At 46.5% G+C, this 16,281-nt stretch overlaps 1 protein-coding gene across 1 annotated transcript in view; it reads right to left on the reverse strand.

The window, feature by feature from the left end:
- The window catches only part of CDC45 (cell division cycle 45), a 31,798-nt gene extending 15,565 nt beyond the window's left edge, over positions 1-16,233 (reverse strand). Inside the window, exons 1-9 of the mRNA XM_059139428.1 lie at positions 16,083-16,233; positions 15,900-15,959; positions 15,032-15,124; positions 13,738-13,875; positions 12,621-12,767; positions 6,008-6,063; positions 4,584-4,632; positions 3,198-3,259; positions 1,284-1,334 (exon numbers count right to left, since the gene is read on the reverse strand). Coding sequence (XP_058995411.1) covers positions 1,284-1,334; positions 3,198-3,259; positions 4,584-4,632; positions 6,008-6,063; positions 12,621-12,767; positions 13,738-13,875; positions 15,032-15,124; positions 15,900-15,959; positions 16,083-16,133 — 707 coding nt within the window. The 5' untranslated portion in view covers positions 16,134-16,233. The remainder of the gene's footprint in view (positions 1-1,283; positions 1,335-3,197; positions 3,260-4,583; positions 4,633-6,007; positions 6,064-12,620; positions 12,768-13,737; positions 13,876-15,031; positions 15,125-15,899; positions 15,960-16,082) is intronic.
- Positions 16,234-16,281: the final 48 nt, after the last annotated feature.

The raw sequence follows: 16,281 nt of genomic DNA on the forward strand, positions 1-16,281 counted from the left end.
CCCCGCCCCAGGCTCAGGCGCTGGCCCACCACACGGGCTGTTCCAGCCAGCACTGATGGAGCTCCGCCACCACTGCAGAGAAGCCAAGTGTGGCTCCAGCACCAGGGCCTGGCGGCCGTGGCTGTGAGGAGGCTGGGAGAGGTGTGCTCTGGCTGGGCCCCTGTCCCCCTTCCACTCTCCTCTGGGTGGCGGCTGTCCGGCCCTTTCTTTTTTGAGACCTCCTGAGGGTGGGCACGGTGAGAAGCCACAATCCCATCCACCAGCCACAGTCAAGTGGACGGACACATAGTGTCAGTAATCCCAGCAGAGGGTGTGGATCCCACACAGGAAGTGCTCCTGAGCACAGCAGGGGAGGGCAGACCCCAGTCCAGGTCCCTCTGCTGGTGGCCACTGAGCAGGACACGGACAGCAGAGCCTCACCAGAGGGGCTGCCACAGGTAAGGGACAGTACCTGGAAGTGCACGTGCCCCATGCCATCCTGAACACAAAAAAGAGGGAGCAAGGCCCAGCAAGGTGTCCAGGCTTATGAGACTCAGAACCCTCCTGGTCCCTGGGCTATACTGCAGGACTCTGGTGGGCAGAGTGGGGTGGGAGGCAGGAAAAGGGGGCACAGGGATCTCTGCAAAATGCATAAGGGGTCCAGTATGCACAAAAGCTGTGCCACCTGATAGGCAAGGGTGCCCTTGGACAAGGTTAGGGTATGGGACTCTGTTGATTCCCTTGGAGCTCCCATTTGATGGTCACCAGAATGGGGATGAGAGTGGGTGCCAGTACCCCATGCCTCCCTGGTGTCTACATTCTGGGGTAGCCCTTTAGCTCTCCATCAGGAGGGATGGGGAGCACCAAAGCTTGCCCACCGAGAGGCAAAAGAGGACTCGGCTCCATGCCAGTCCTCCTGGCAGTCCTTGCCAGCCTTCTCCATGTCTTTGAGATCACATCCACCCTTCCTGGCAGGATTCTTGGGGCCCTCACCTCCTCCTCCCAGCTCCCCACTACAATGACATGTGGAGAGCAGGGAGACTGAGCTCCCTCCCTCACCTCTGGCTCCATCTGCTGGGCTCCCCAAGGGTGGACACAGCATCCACACCAGGTCACACACCACTCCACCACAGGTCCTAGTCCTAAGCCCTTCCTCAGTGAGGAGGATCCAGGCCCAAGGCCCACTCCTTCCTCCATAGGGCTCTGCCACCCAACTTTCCACTGCCACATGGGGCTGCAACCAGACCAGGCCCAAGGCCACAGCACAGGCCAACCTCAGACAATCTGAGGGAGCACATCCTTACTGGGTGATCTTGTCTTGTACCCACTGGTCTGTTAGTCCAACGATGGCCCACCTGGAAGAGAAAAGGGCAACAAAGCTCACAGAAGCGTCCTGCCAACATGGCCTGGCCCGGGTCCACCATCAGACAGGCAGTATCTCCGCTGCAGGGTAGAAAGGTTATGGGGCCAACTCAGAGCTCCTGGCCCAGTGTAACTGCCGTGGGAACTTTGGGGACCCAGGAGAAAGATCTCCCAGGGCAAGGATGGCAGGCCTGACACTGTCTCTGTGTCCTGGCTGACCCACCACTCTCTACTCTCATCCTGCTGGAATGGGACTACAGCAAACACCGCATTCAGGTGCTAGTGGATCCTGGCGCATGGTTCCCCCTCCTAGCCCCTTGTGCCACCCGCCCCCTATGCAATATACCCTGTAGGATAGCAGACCCTCAACACGCCCATGTCTCCCTGTCTTAAAATGGTGGGACATGGAGCAATAGCATTTAGGCCTCTTAAGAGCCTTCCAAAGTCCTGTCTCTTAGCTCATCTTTTGTGGATGAGATGATCATGGAGACCCAGTTGGCCTGACCTCCCCAGGGTTGTGCCCAGCCCCTGGCAAGAGGGACAAGGACCTCAGGTGTGTACCCTCGGTCAGTTTCCAGGCTGCATCCTTCAACACCCTCCTCTGGGGTGAGAGCCTAGAATAGCCAGAGATGCTGGGTATAGGTAAGGCAGAGGACGCCCTGGAAGGTTCACCTGGGGGCAGGGTATTTGAGCACCCTATCTCAGTACAGCAAGCATCTCTTCAGAAGGTCTTCTTCAAAAAAAGGCCACCCTGCTATGTCTTCCCTGATCTACCCTTCCTCCTTCCAACCGTTCCACACATGCATTTCATTGTCCTTGTGCTGTTTCTGGAGTTTTCTGAAGGCATTTCACAGGGCCACATACTGACATCAGTGCTCAGCTGGGGTGCTTGTCCTGAGTGGGCTGTCAAGGGTACTTCTGAGTATACAGCAGGTGCTCAACAAAGGCTCCACAGTGCTGACATGGCAGTCACCCACTGTGGCTACAGGGCAAGGTAGAGGGCTCCCACCTGACCTTGCTGCAAGATCTCTTGATTTACAAGCTGGCCCCTGTGCCAAGGTATGGGATTGTCAGGCCACACCATGGACGAGGACCTGAGGCAAAGAGAACTGAGCAAAGTGTCTGTGGATTACAGCTGGTCACCAGCTCAGGGTGATGACACAGCAACTCTGGGCTTCAGTGTGGCCAGTGCCTTGGTCCTGCCCCAGCCCTTGGCTGTCCTAAAACCCTGATTCAGCAAAGACCATTATAGTCCCCACTATGGGCTCAGGGCCAGGAAGGGCCTCCCCCCCTCATCTCATGGAGGAGAAAACCAGGACCCGAGCAGAGGGCTGAGGGAGGTGGAGCAGACCAGATCCAGACTTTCTTTGCTCAGACTCTGGGTTTAGTTTCTAAACCAGCCTAAGTTGTGTTGAGCACTCATGCTTATGGCCTGTGTCGCAAACTCAGAGGTGGGCTAATGGGTATTCCTGTGCTGGATTCCACTGCACATTAGGGATGCAAACATGTCTAGCAAGGCCTGTTTTGTTCAAATTCCATGCTCCTTCTGTTACAAATTGACCAGGCATCAAAGCTGAATGATAGGGTGGGAAAGGCAGAGCTATAGTCAGGCCCCACCCTCGACCCTCTGCATCCAACAGTGTCCCCTCCATTTCCCCCAGAACTTTATAGGCAGGCAAGAGTCTCAGGAAGAAAAGCAGGTCTATGAAAATTCCCGGAAAGGGGCTGTGTCTGATATTCCTGGTGGGAAACCCCACAGAGATGTCTTCCTCCAGACCCTGTTCTCACTGTGGGAGGACAGCTGCTTGGAGAGAAGGAAGCCCCACACAGCACTGATCTTGGTGGGGCCTACCTACCACAGCATATCGTTCAAGTCCTTGGACATCATCCACGCCAAGTCGAACATCACCATGGCTGACTGCAAGAAAAAAAGAAGGCTGAGATCTAAGGCAGCTGTGCTCAAAAGAAGGGTACACATTGGGGCTGGGCTGCACACCTGGGCCAGACCTGAGCTATCTAGGGTCCCAGCCAAGCCCCTGAAGATTGAAGGTCTTCCCAGCTAGGGAAGGAAGCATGGGTGGATTGGATTCTTGGTCAAACTGAGGGAAGAAGACAGTAACTCAAGTGACTTACAGGGGGTCCTCTGTTAATTCACCATTCCTGTGGTGCACACTTTGTCATGCAAAGGAAAAGATCTGGGTACAGCATCGTGCTGGGCCTCTACGCATCTCACTGGTGCCTTGGGGATACCCAGGGAAGCACTGAAGCCTCCATGAGTTGAGGCCCATGTCCACATGCTCTTCCCGGAAGGCTGGCGGCCTTAAACACACACACACACACTCTACCAGGAAGGCTGGGTGAGGCAGGGCCTTTGTTACCGTTACCTGGACGTTAAAGAGGGAGGGTGCCTCAGGACCTCTGTGGGGAGCTCTTTCTAACAGGGCTGTCTGCAGACAGAAGCATCTGCTCCCTGTGAGCAGAGTCTGGGTTTTGTTGGGAGACAACAAGAGGCATCAGTGTCCAACCAGAAGACTTTGAAGTCCCATTAGCTGTGACACTGGGCTGCCCACCAGAATTTCCAAGGGAATGGTTTACACATGTGAAAGGAGCCAGGCCTCTGCCTCCCAACCCACCTCACTCACTGCTTAGAATTTTCCATGTCTTTGGGCAGAGCCAAAAGGACAAAAGATGATCCTTCAAAGGACAATGGGACCTTGACAGGAAAAGGGATTCTAGAAATATGGTGTTCAGAGTTCAAGGTCCCAGGGCCAAATGCTAAAACTGAACACAAGATATTTTACTGGAAAATTATATTCGAGGGCTCCTTAAAGCCCTGGGCTCTGCTCTACACTTCCAGAGTCAACACAGTATGTTTTCAATGTGAAATTCTGTTCCGTAACATACACTATAATATGCAATTCTCTGAAATTCTCGAGGCCTCTGAAATTCTCGAGGTTTCTCTTCTTAGAGACTGAAACAGACTTGTTCTGTATTTTTGATGATGAACACAAATAAAAGCAGCTGTCCTAGGGGCACCTATTAGTGTGCAGGACCAACCTAAGAACTGCCTCAGAAATGAAGACAGTACTCTTCCTTTTATGGAGAAGCTTAAGCCTCAGAGGGGCTGCCCCAGGTTCAAACCAGGCTTTTGTGGCTTTAAAGCCTATGCTCATTCCTCATGTTTTAGGACACTGAGCCCTAGAATCAGAACTCTATGCTGAAGTACACCCATCCATACATACCGACGTCCCATGATATTCATACTGTTCGTAGTCAAAGAGGATATCTCTTCTGTAACGACATAAAATGCAGGCCCTCAGCAGGAAGCAGTGCAAGGAAGACCAACATTTGGAAAATGCTGAAACTTGACAGTATTCGGAGAAACACTGATTAAGTCAGCCACTTACGGACCCTTTCACAGGGTATACATGTACAGGGCAGGGAAGGGAGTGACGTTGACAGAAAAGGCTTGTGGCAACAAAAAATGTAAAATGGCATAGACTAGTCCCAGAATCCCACTTCTAAGAAATTACTCTCACACAACAGTTCAAAGGAACAAGCAAACAGCACCGTGTGCCCAAGGCTGTTCATTGTCTCCCTACTTGTTGTGGCAAAATACTGGAAGTAACCTCCGGTTCAAAAAAGAAGGGGACTGGCCAAGTTAAGTACAGTGCATGTTATAAAAGCTGCTTGGAACTATCGAAACTGGTTATATTAAGTGAAAAAATGCAAAATGGTGTGCATATTATGATTATATAAAATATGCACAAGTATGGAAGATTGACCCAAAGTCAGAAACTCTTCCGATCAGTGAATAGGATTCTATTCATTCTTCTTTCTTTATGATTTTTCCACAATGGTTTTTCAATGTCCTTCCACGAGGGGGTGGCTGAGAACAATACTTGTTTACAAATCAAGGATTGGGTCTAGCAAAGAATTCTCAGCTCAACAGCACGCCTAAACAGTCACCTCGAGCTATACACACCTTTCCAGGTTTGTTTGTTTGTTTTTTTAGAGCATTTCACTTTTTTTTTTTTCCAAGATTTTATTTATTCATTTGAAAAAGAGTGAGCAGGAGGGAGAGGCAGAGAGAATCTGAAGCAGACTCCACACCGAGTGCAGAGCCCAATATGGCGCTTGATCCATGACTGCGAGATCATGACCTGAGCTGAAACCAAGAGATGGCTGCTGAACCGACTGAGCTGCCCCTGCATCCCTAGAGCCCTTCACTTTTTAAAATTGATAATATGGAGAGGAATTAGAAATAATTCTGTTTCCTTTGCACACCCTTTTATTCTATGGAAACCTTTACACAATTAGCATCTATCTCGTTTAGAAAGAACTTAACAAATAAAAGTACATCTGGAAAACTACAAAAATAAAAGACAAGGGGCTGTTGCCCCTAACAGCATGTATCTGAGAGACCTCTGGGCCCAGTCCTGCCACTCGTGAGACTACAGGGTGATATAGAGGAGACCCAGAGCTCTTCTCCAATGCAGGGGCCACATGCTCACTCCTGGAGCCACCGACCCAGAATTTCTAAATTAAATGAACTGCTCTCAAGTGGGAAAAAAATAAAATGTATCAAGGCCCCATGGAAAACACAAGTATTCCACAGAGATTACGAGTTCCGTGGCACAGTATACTGCTTCAAATGTATACTCACCTCTGGGCCTCCCACTCTCTTCGCTGCCTCCTCTTCATGGTTCGTGCCACTATCTCCTGATGCGGGGACAAAGAGAACAAAGGGCTGAACAAAGAAGCCAGGAATTTCTCCCTGTAGCCCAAGAAGGTTCTGATGAGGCACAAGCCACCAGGCATGGGCCCCCATCCCCCAGAGGGAAAACATGGGTCATTCATTCCCATGTCCTGAGTTCAAGCTGGTCCTGGAGGAGAGAGAAACTGAGATGAATAGCCAGGACTCCTCTGGCCCACTGGCACTGAGGATACCAGATTGTGGACAGGAGCAGATGCTTCTCCAGTGCCTGGTCCTGCTACACTGGCCATACACTCCGTCGGTCCATTCCAGCCTTCAATTCTCCCCACCACTGTGTGATCCAGGATAAGTACATCGCCAGTTCATACTGGCTTCCCCACCAGATTAATAAGCACTAATGTTTCCTATATCCTTCCATGTGCCAGCCACTCTTCTAATTTGATAGACATGACCCCTTCAGTTCCTACAGCAAAGGCATGAGGTAGCATGGCAGGTTTATAAATCTATGGTCCCAAGGCTCCTGCTTCCAGAAAGATGGAAATTTTCCATCTAATTTTCCCTATATATCTGAAATGTAAATATATCTGAAAACCCTGTCAATATACATAGAAAGCAAGCAAAAGACTCTGAAAGGTGGAGAGGAAGGCCAACAAGCTGGGGGTCCTAGGACCTGAGGAGTGAGGTACAGATGAGTTCCCCAGGTTTTCGTATGGGCTTATATATCCTAGACTTGAAGCTGAAGAAGCCGGCAATCTGGAAACACCAACAGGCACAGAGGAAAAAGTCCCAACAAAAGCCAAGGACTCAGAGGAGCAGCCTCTATAAAGAAAGAAAGCTTTGAGATAATAACCAGCCCACTCAAGCCACCACACCAAAAACACTGTGGCCCCACCCTTATCCAGCCAGCAAAGATCAAGTGGGAGCCTAGACTGCCACCCTGATAAACATCTCCCACCTGTAATACCTCCACCTTTCACTTGCAACACCTCCCAACATGCTCACTGCGGTGGTATCAGAGGAGGCCAAATAGTGAGCCTGGACCTTCCTTACCCAGTGGTAACAAAGAGCAACTCCTCCATGGCTAATAGAGGTTAAGTGGGAAACCTTGAAATTCTACCTCCACCTGGCTATAAAGGGATCATGCTGCCCGCCCCCTGCTTTGCCAGTGTGATGTCAGAGAAAGCAGATAAAATGGAAGGCTTAAATAAGACCCAGAATCTCAAAATGTAATATAAAAATGTCCAGGTTTCATGTGAAAAGCACTCATCACACTAGGAACCAGGAATATCTCAAACTGAGCACACGAAAAAAGAAACCCATAAATGCCAACACCAAAATGACAAAGATGTTAGAAGTATCTGACAAAGATTTTAAAGCAGCCACCACAAAAATTCTTTAATGGGCAATTAGAAACATAGTTGAAACGCATGAAAAAAAAAAAAAAACCAACCCAGGAAGCTTTTGCGAATAAGTAGAAAAATAGAGAAGAATCAAAGAGAAATTTATAACTGCAAAGTATAATAACTGAAATAGAAACTCAGTGGTTGGGCACAAGAGCAGAATGGAGAAACAGAGGAAAGAACCAGCAGGTACAATGATAAAAATTATCCCGTCTGATCAAGAGAGGAAAACAGACTGGAAGAACAAACCAACAGAACCTCACTAACATGTGAACCTACAACAAAAGACCTATCCTTCATGTCATTGGTGTCCTGGAAGGAGAGGAGAAAAAGGATTGGCTGAAAACCCACTTGAAGAAATAATGGCTGAAAAATGAAGAAATATGGCTCAAAATTTGGCAAGAGACATAAACCTACAGATTTAAGAAGCTGACTGAGTCCCGATAGGTTAAACCCAAAGAAATCCACACCAAGACCCATTGTAATTAAACTTCTGACCATTAGAGCCCCCAATTTTTTTTTTTTAAAATCTCACAAACAACAAAAGGAAAGTGACATTTTACCTATAGGATAAAACAGTTTGAATGGCAGCAGATTTCTCACCAGAAACCACGGAGGCTGGAAGAAGGAGCATAACTTTCAAGTGCTGACAGAAAAGAACTGCTAACCCCGAATCCCACACAGAGTGAAAATATCTTTCAGGAACGAAGAGAAAAAAATTAAGAAAGTCTCATAAAAAGGAAAACTAAGAGAATTTACTGCCAGCAGATTGCCTCTAAAAAAAAAAAGAAAAAAATATATGGTTAAGGGCGTTTCTATAAACAGAAGAAAATGAGAAAAGAAAAAACCCTGGGATGTCAGGATGGAAGAAAGAACATGCTGAGTAGAAACTAGATAAATACAATAGGCTTCCCTTATCCACTTGAGTTTTATAATCATGCTCTGTCGTTGAAGCAAAATTTATCCCACTGGGACAGCCCATGTGGATCTAAATGTACACAGAGGCTGGTTTTTTTTAGAAACTTACATTATAAATAGAGGAAAGTAAGGGAAGTAAAGGAATCTAAGATTTCTACATTTATAGCCTGTTTTCTCTAAATCTCTTTGAGTATGCACCTTTATAAATAAAAATATTTCTGAGAATATATCTTGGATATAAGTGTATTTACAAATCATGAGGATTTAATTACATTTGAAGTATTCTCAAAAGTGTTTTGGCGCCTGGGTGGCTCAGTTGGTTAAGCATCTGCCTTAGGCTCAGGTCATGATCTCAGGGTCCTGGGATGGAGCCCCACACTGGGCTCTCTTCTCTGTGAGTCTGCTTCCCCCTCTCACTCTCCCTTTGCTCTCTCTCTCTCAAATAAATAAAAAAAATCCTTTAAAAAAAAGTGTTAATTTTTATTAAAATCAGGTACGTAGGCCTAAACTTGAAAGAGAGCAAATACAAATTTAGAGCAGCAAGAAAAATACTCCATGAACAAGTGATAAATATAGAAAATTGGACTGGTTTCCAATGTCATTCAAAATAAAACAAAAAAAAAGAGATGGGATCCTGGTTTAGGTTAATAGATGATTAAAGAGAATAGTTAGTTACAACTGTGTCAACTCTGGCTGGATGATTCAGACACAAAAACAGCTATAAAATCTACTTTTGGAGGGGCGCCTGGGTGGCTCAGTGGGTTAAGCCTCTGCCTTCAGCTCAGGTCATGATCCCAGGGTCCTGGGATCAAGTCCCGCATCGGGCTCTCTGCTAGGTGGGGAGCCTGCTTCCTCCTCTCTCTCTGCCTGTCTCTCTGCCTACTTGTGATCTGTCAAATCAATCAATAAATAAAATCTTTTAAAAAAAATCTACTTTGGGGGCAATTAAAGAAATTGGAATATGGGTTGAATAGATGACATTACTAATTTCTTATGTATGATGATGGTACTGTGTTTATAGAAGAGAATGTTCTTAGGAGATGAATATGGAAGTATTTGTCAGGGAACATCATGGTGTCCACAACTCATTCTCAAATGAACCGGGGTGGGGGGGGAAGCATATGTAGAAAGGTGGCAAACTGGAAAAAAAGGAAAATGTGAAAAATTGCTGAATCCAGATGAAAGGTATATGGGTATTCATTGTACTATCTTTTTAACTGTTGTACACATTAGAAAAATATCAAAACAAAAACTTTGGAAAACAGTATGGAGGTTCCTCAAAAGTTAAAAATAGAGCCACCCTATGACCTAGGAACTGCTCTACTGGGTATTTATTCAAAGGATACAGACACAGTGATCCAAAGGTGCATGTGCACCCCAATGCTTATAGCACCAATGTCTACAGCAGCCATAATGTGCAAAGAGCCCAGATGTCCATCAACAGATAAATGGATAAAGATGATGTGATATATATATATATATAAAATACACAATGGAATTATTATTCAAAAATGAAATCTTGCCATTTTGCAATGACATGGATGGAACTAGAGGGCATAATGCTAAGCGAAATGAGTGAAAGACAAATGCCATACAAGTTCACTCATATGTGGAATTTAAGAAATAAAACAGATGAACATAGGAGAAAGAAAGAAAAAATAAAATAAGATGAAAGTAGAGTGGAAAACAAACCATAAGAGACAAGGATATCTAGGAAATAAACTGAGGTTTGCTGGAGGGGAGGTGGGTGGGGGCTGGGTAACTGGGTGATGGGCATTAAGGAGGGCACTTGAAGCAATGAACACTGGGTGTTATATGCAAATGATGAATCACTAAATTCTACCCCTGAAACTAATACAGTATATGTTCACTAAATTGAATTTAAATAAAGAATGAAAAAAACACTAAAATTATAAAACTTCTAAAAGAAATAAAAAAGCCAGTGGAAAATTATGTATATAATTATGAGTATCATAGAAAGCATTCACAAACTCAGATTCCAAATAGATGCACTAAGAAAGTTAATGGAAGTTCTGATGGGTTCTGACATTAGGAACCATCGACATTCTCTTTAACGCCAAAGCCACTGGTCAGTTCTGCTTGCCTATCCCCCCCACAGAGCCCTTGTATCTGTGGACATGCTACACTGAATGCTGGAAGATCCTAGGGATTTCCCTGGCTCCTTCCTTCCTCATTCAGGTCCAGTGTCCATGTCCACCTTCATGAAAGCTGCCCATTTCCTGTCCAGCCCCTTATCTTGTTTTAGTTTTCCTCAAGCAACACAGCTCTCCCCTGGAAACCATCCTTGAACTATGTTCATTTATACATTCCATATGTCTCCCCCACTGCAAAGGAAGCTTTGTGAAGACAGGAATTTGTTCTCCCCGGGGACCCTAGAGCCTAACCGATATCTGGCACATATTAGGTGTTGATATACTTGTTAGTCAGGATGTAGAATTCCAAGATTCTAATCTGCAGAACGTGAATGTTCCCAGGGAACAATCCCACCAGATACTGATAAGTGGGGCCCGATGGAAAGCAACTCATTAACAGAAAAAAGAATGCTATAAATAAAGGAGCATCAGATCACAAAAGAAGAGCTCTTAGAAATCAAAGCTTAGAAGATGAAGACCATAAGTTGGCCAGAGAGTGGAACAGAAAAAGAGTTGATCAAGAGGAAAGAGAATCAGAATGTGCCTGAGGTCCCTGATCAGACCACCTAAGACTCTATAGAAGGGACTGCTCAAAGGCGGGGAAGGCAAGGAGAAAACATTCCTACCTTTGCAGAACATGCCCCCTAGATGGACAGAATGTCCTGAATGTCCCCAAAATGGCTCAAAAGAGCTCTGCTCAAGCACCTTATTAGGAAGTGTCAGGCCAAGGATGAAGGGAAGAGCCCAAAACATTTCAGACGCAAGTTTCAGCATGCACGCCAAGGATTGGGAGCCAAAAGGCCTCAGCTTCTTCCATAACACTTGAAAACTAGAATAAAACATGGCCCAAGGCACCTGGGTGGCTCAGTGGGTTAAAGCCTCTGCCTTCGGCTCAGGTCATGATCTCAAGGTCCTGGCATCGAGCCCCACATCAGGCTCTAGGCTCAGCAGGGAGCCTGCCTCCCTCCCCCGCCCCCACTCTGCCTGCTGCTCTGCCTACTTGTGATCTCTCTCTCTCTCTCTCTGTCAAATAAATAAATAATATCTTTGGGGCACCTGGGTGGTTCAGTGGGTTAAGCCTCTGCCTTCAGCTCAGGTCATGATCTCAGGGTCCTGGGATCAAGTCCCGCATCGGGCTCTCTGCTCAGCAGGGAGCCTGCTTCCCTCTCTCTCTCTCTGCCTGCCTGCCTTTCTGTCTACTGTGATCTCTCTCTGTCAAATAAATAAATAAAATCTTTAAGAAAATAAATAAATAAGTAAATAATATCTTTAAAAAAAATAAAATAAAACATGGCTGTTAAAGGAAAACATTCCTGTTAAAGGAATAATCACCTGCCATCTTTAATTTCCCAGGTAGCAGAAGCCACCATATTGGGTAGGCGACTTCTGTTGGCCAGGCCCCAGATCAGGTAAGCACCCCGGACCCAAAAGTCACGAGGCTCAAACTACTCTTATCTTTGCATGCAAGAGGCTTACCCTGGAGTGACCACTGGGGACTGAACCTAGCTGAGAGCTACAGACCCATGCTGTTCCTCATGGTGACTGCAGAGAGCAAGTCTTGAGAAAATGAGGGAGTTGATGTTTATGCTATTTATTGTTTTTCTTTATCACTTTTTTGGTAGATTTTATTTTTTATTTGAGAGAGAAAGCAAGGGGAGGAGCAGAGTGGAAGGAGAGGGAGAGAGAATCTTGAGCAGACTCTGCATTGCATGTGGAGCCCGACATGGGTCTTGACCTCAAGACCCTGAGGTCATGACCTGAGCCAAAACCAAGAGTAGAGCGCTTAACTGGCTGAGCCACCAAGCCATCCCTCTGTATCACTTTTTTAAAAAGTATGTTCTCTAAGTGAAGAGCTGAGCCATTCTAAGTTTCATCTCATCTGATGAAATTCTACTGTAAGGACAAGGATGTCAAAGGTCAGAGAAGTTCAGTAACCTGCCTGAGGCCACATAGACAGGGGATGGCAGAGCTCAGGGTCAAGACCCATGCCTGCTGAGTCCCAGATAACTTTGGGCCCCACAGGCTCCAGTCTACACCTCTGACCTATGGGAATAACAAGTTCCTCAAAACTATGGGAAGTTCCAAACTCACCTCTTCCAACCGTGTGCGCTTCTCAGAAGGCTCTGACCCATTGTCACTTTCACTTCCTGAATGTTCTTCATCCTCTTCTTCATCCCTAAAGATATCATCATAGGCAGGAACTTCAAGGTCATCATCTTGTTTAATGAGTAGTTTGATCTAAGGTTAAAACAAAAAGCAATCAAGGCTCCCCTCTCTCATTGACAGAAAATTCTCCATCACATGTTTTTCTCCTGGAGAATCTTATTTCCCAATGAGCTGACTCGTTCAGTTTTCTGTACAAAGAGTTCCCTGTTTGAGAGAAGAATTTCCGACTTCTCAAGCATTTTCCTGTTTTCATTTCCGCTCCCCAAGGCACTGGAGTTGTACCACACAATAAGAGAAAATTCCAAAGATTTAAAACTATCCCCAGTCAGTGAAGTCTGAGAAAAAAGCTCCCTCTTACGCCACACACTAAGCAAAGAAAATGAATATCCTTCAACTTGGACTCTGATGGAAAACCTGAAGATGTGTGACACTTCGGTGCATACAACTGCTGCCTCTAGAAGCAGGGCCAAGCTGATTTTGCTTTGAGAGAGAACTTCAGGGCCAACCGTTTGATAACAAGGCTGGGGATTGGGGAGGGTCAACTCAGAGAATGGTTAGGTGGCCGCGCTGTGCCAGGCTCCATGCTTGTTGCTGGGGCTCAAAGAGGAAGCACAGCATGGCCATTTTAGGCTAATAGTGGCCTCTTACGTTATTGTCTTCTGGTCCTCACACCACCCTTTGGCTGGACAGAGAAAGTGCTAGCCCCACTTGTAGGGCTAATGCCTCTAGATACTTTTATTCAATGAGGTCAGCTGGGCCTGAGCTCGGAGGGCAGGCTCAGTGCAGACTTCTGATCCCTACACTTCAAAGGTGAAGTGAATTCCAAAATACATTCTGAGCGCCTCCAAGGCTTAGGCGCCATGTTTCTCACCAGAGAAAAGCAAAACCAGGTTCTTGCCCCTCAGGCTGTTCCAACTCCTATAGCAGAGGTGGATACGTGCCTTGCTTAGATCACCAGATGCGATGTTGTCCATAATATAAGAGGTACAGAAAGATGGACAGGAGAACTCAGGGAAGACATGTGCCCCAAAGGTCGAGTTACCTGGGCATCATTGTACACATTCACAACGTTGACTGGTCTGTGGGTGTCACACACAAAAAATATGGCATCTTCGTCAGGCTGGAGGATATCCAACAGGTCTATGTTAGCGCCACAGTTTATGAGGATAAAATAATGGAACTGGAAAGGGGAGAGAGGAGAGGACGTTGTGAAGTAAGTGCCTTGAGGAGGTTCTTCACTTCAGCCTACTAGGCCCCTAAGTCCTTCTTCTGAGACACATCAAGCCCCTGGCACTGGTCAAGGCCTGGACCTAGACCAAAAATGGCAAGCGCTGGTCCTGGACTAAAAATGGCAAGCGCTGGTCTGTGTTAGTGCTTTAACATACTCCACATGCTATTTCATTTCCATGATGACACCATGAAACAGGCCCCATGGCTAGCCCTGTGACTGTCTCTGCTTCGCAGAGCAGCACGTGGAGGCTCAGCATGACCCGGTTTGATGCACAGGACCAAGAAGTTGATGAGCAACAGACCAAGACATTAAAGGCATAACAGAGCCTCTGCAGATCTCAGTCACCCTACCGGACTGTGCTGCCTCTCTGTACTAACAACGTCACACAGGTCTAAATTTGTAGCAAGTCTTGGGCAGCCCATACTCAATGGGCACATAATATTAAATTAAGTCTTATTACGTCCTATCACTATAGAGAATCCCTTCCTTATAAACACCAAGTTGGCACCAGTATGCTCCTTCCGTGATGACAGGAGCTCCAGGCAAGGATTTATCTCTGCTAGACAGTCCAAAATGTGGCCACAGACCCCAAAGATCCTCTTCCCTACCACAGCTCTACCCTGTGGGATCTAAAATGTTCCATCTTTCAGTATAGCCCCATGCAGAGGTACCAGGAGTCCTGGCCTCTACTGTTTAAATTGCAAAGTGAGAAGACATATTCCTGGATTAACATTTGGAAGCTGGGATACTTCTTCTTGGAGAGAGAATGTAAACTAGTGGTGTAGTGGAACATAATTTTAACTAGGCCATATCAAAAACTAACTGCTAAACTCTAAGCAGCTTACAATGAAAATGTCTGCAACACAAATTCAAAGGCAGAGGGTGTCTGCCGTCACTATCTTTTTTTTTTTTTGGTTGTCAATTTTGTCTCTACAACTTGAGGGTAAGTCACCCTGTATAGCTCATTTTTTCCTTCCGTGTTGTCTAATATAGCTGATAGTTAAATATACATACAATCTATTGTGGACATAGAAAGAATGCTATGTAGTACGAAATTGCAACTGAGTAAAATAAGACTAATTATTCCAAAATACTTCTTCCATACCTGTTCTTTATGCTCAAGAAATCCAGTTTCAAGTTCTTGCCACCCAGAAACTGGAACCAGGGTATACTGCACGTGATCGCACTGGAACAGGGCCTGAGAGATATTAATTTCAAACCTATCAAATTTAGGACATCTACAATTAACTTTGAAAACCACTTAAAAAAAAAAAAAGATGGATTGAGAAATGAATGACATGTGATAAAGTAAGAATGGTAAAATGTTAATGGGGAAAACTAGGTTATGGGGATATGACTGACTGTTCACTGTATCATTCTATCAACTTTGCCTAATTTTTGAAAATTAGGAAAGGAAAACATTGGGGGAGAAAGTTGATCTTATTTCCAGCTCTTCTGAGAAGCAGTGCCTCACCCAAGGGCCTGAGCAAAGGTCATGTAAACATTGGATCATATACAAAACAGAACCAATGATCTTCCCTAATAGACGAAGGAATCTGAATTTCTGGTATTGTGTATGAAACCACGGTGCCCTCAGTTATCACAGAGTCCTCGGTCTGAAACCCCACATTAGCGAAGACACGCGGGGTCTAAGGGTCTCTCCAATGCAACCATTTTTTTTTCCCACGTTATTGCAAAATACTAACTAGTATTCCTGCTTTTTGCAGAATCCTTCCCTAACCCACGCAATACTCCTGCCAGCGAGGAGTGCCCCTCCCTAGGTTTCCTTTGCTGCAGCCCCTCTGGTAGCCTGAGCTCTCATCATGGGGGCAGGGGTGAAGAGAGGTTCCCTACTCTGCTCCTCACCTCCAGCCCCGACTTCCAGCCCACCCGGCACCAAACTCCTCCTGGGGCCCCGCCTGCATCCTCACCTTTCGCCCTGGCCCTTCCCTTCCAAAGTACGCAAGGCTTACCTGGAGGATCTTGCAAGCGCACAAAGCGTCCACGTCCGAAGCCACGAAGAGAAGGACCCTCTGTCGGTAGAAGAGCGCAGTTGAACGCAGAGACCCGAACACTGGCCCCTGGTGCCCTCCCGCGACCGCTCCCTCTCATCCCTTCCCCCCGACAAGGCCACGAAGTTCAAGAAAAGGGGTCACCTGGCTCTGGACCACCTCGTAGAACTCCTTGCGGAAATCGGACACGAACATGGCCACGGCGGCCGGACACCAAGAGTTAGTGCAGAAACTCCTGAGAGTTGCCGGGGTGGTCAAGACTCCCGCCAAATCAGGACTCGTCCGATTGGCCCAGGATCCAACCAATCGCTACTTAGTTCCCTGCCTTTCCCTCTTTCTCATT

The sequence above is a fragment of the Mustela lutreola genome, chromosome 11 (assembly GCF_030435805.1).
Source record: "Mustela lutreola isolate mMusLut2 chromosome 11, mMusLut2.pri, whole genome shotgun sequence".
Lineage (NCBI taxonomy): Eukaryota > Metazoa > Chordata > Mammalia > Carnivora > Mustelidae > Mustela > Mustela lutreola.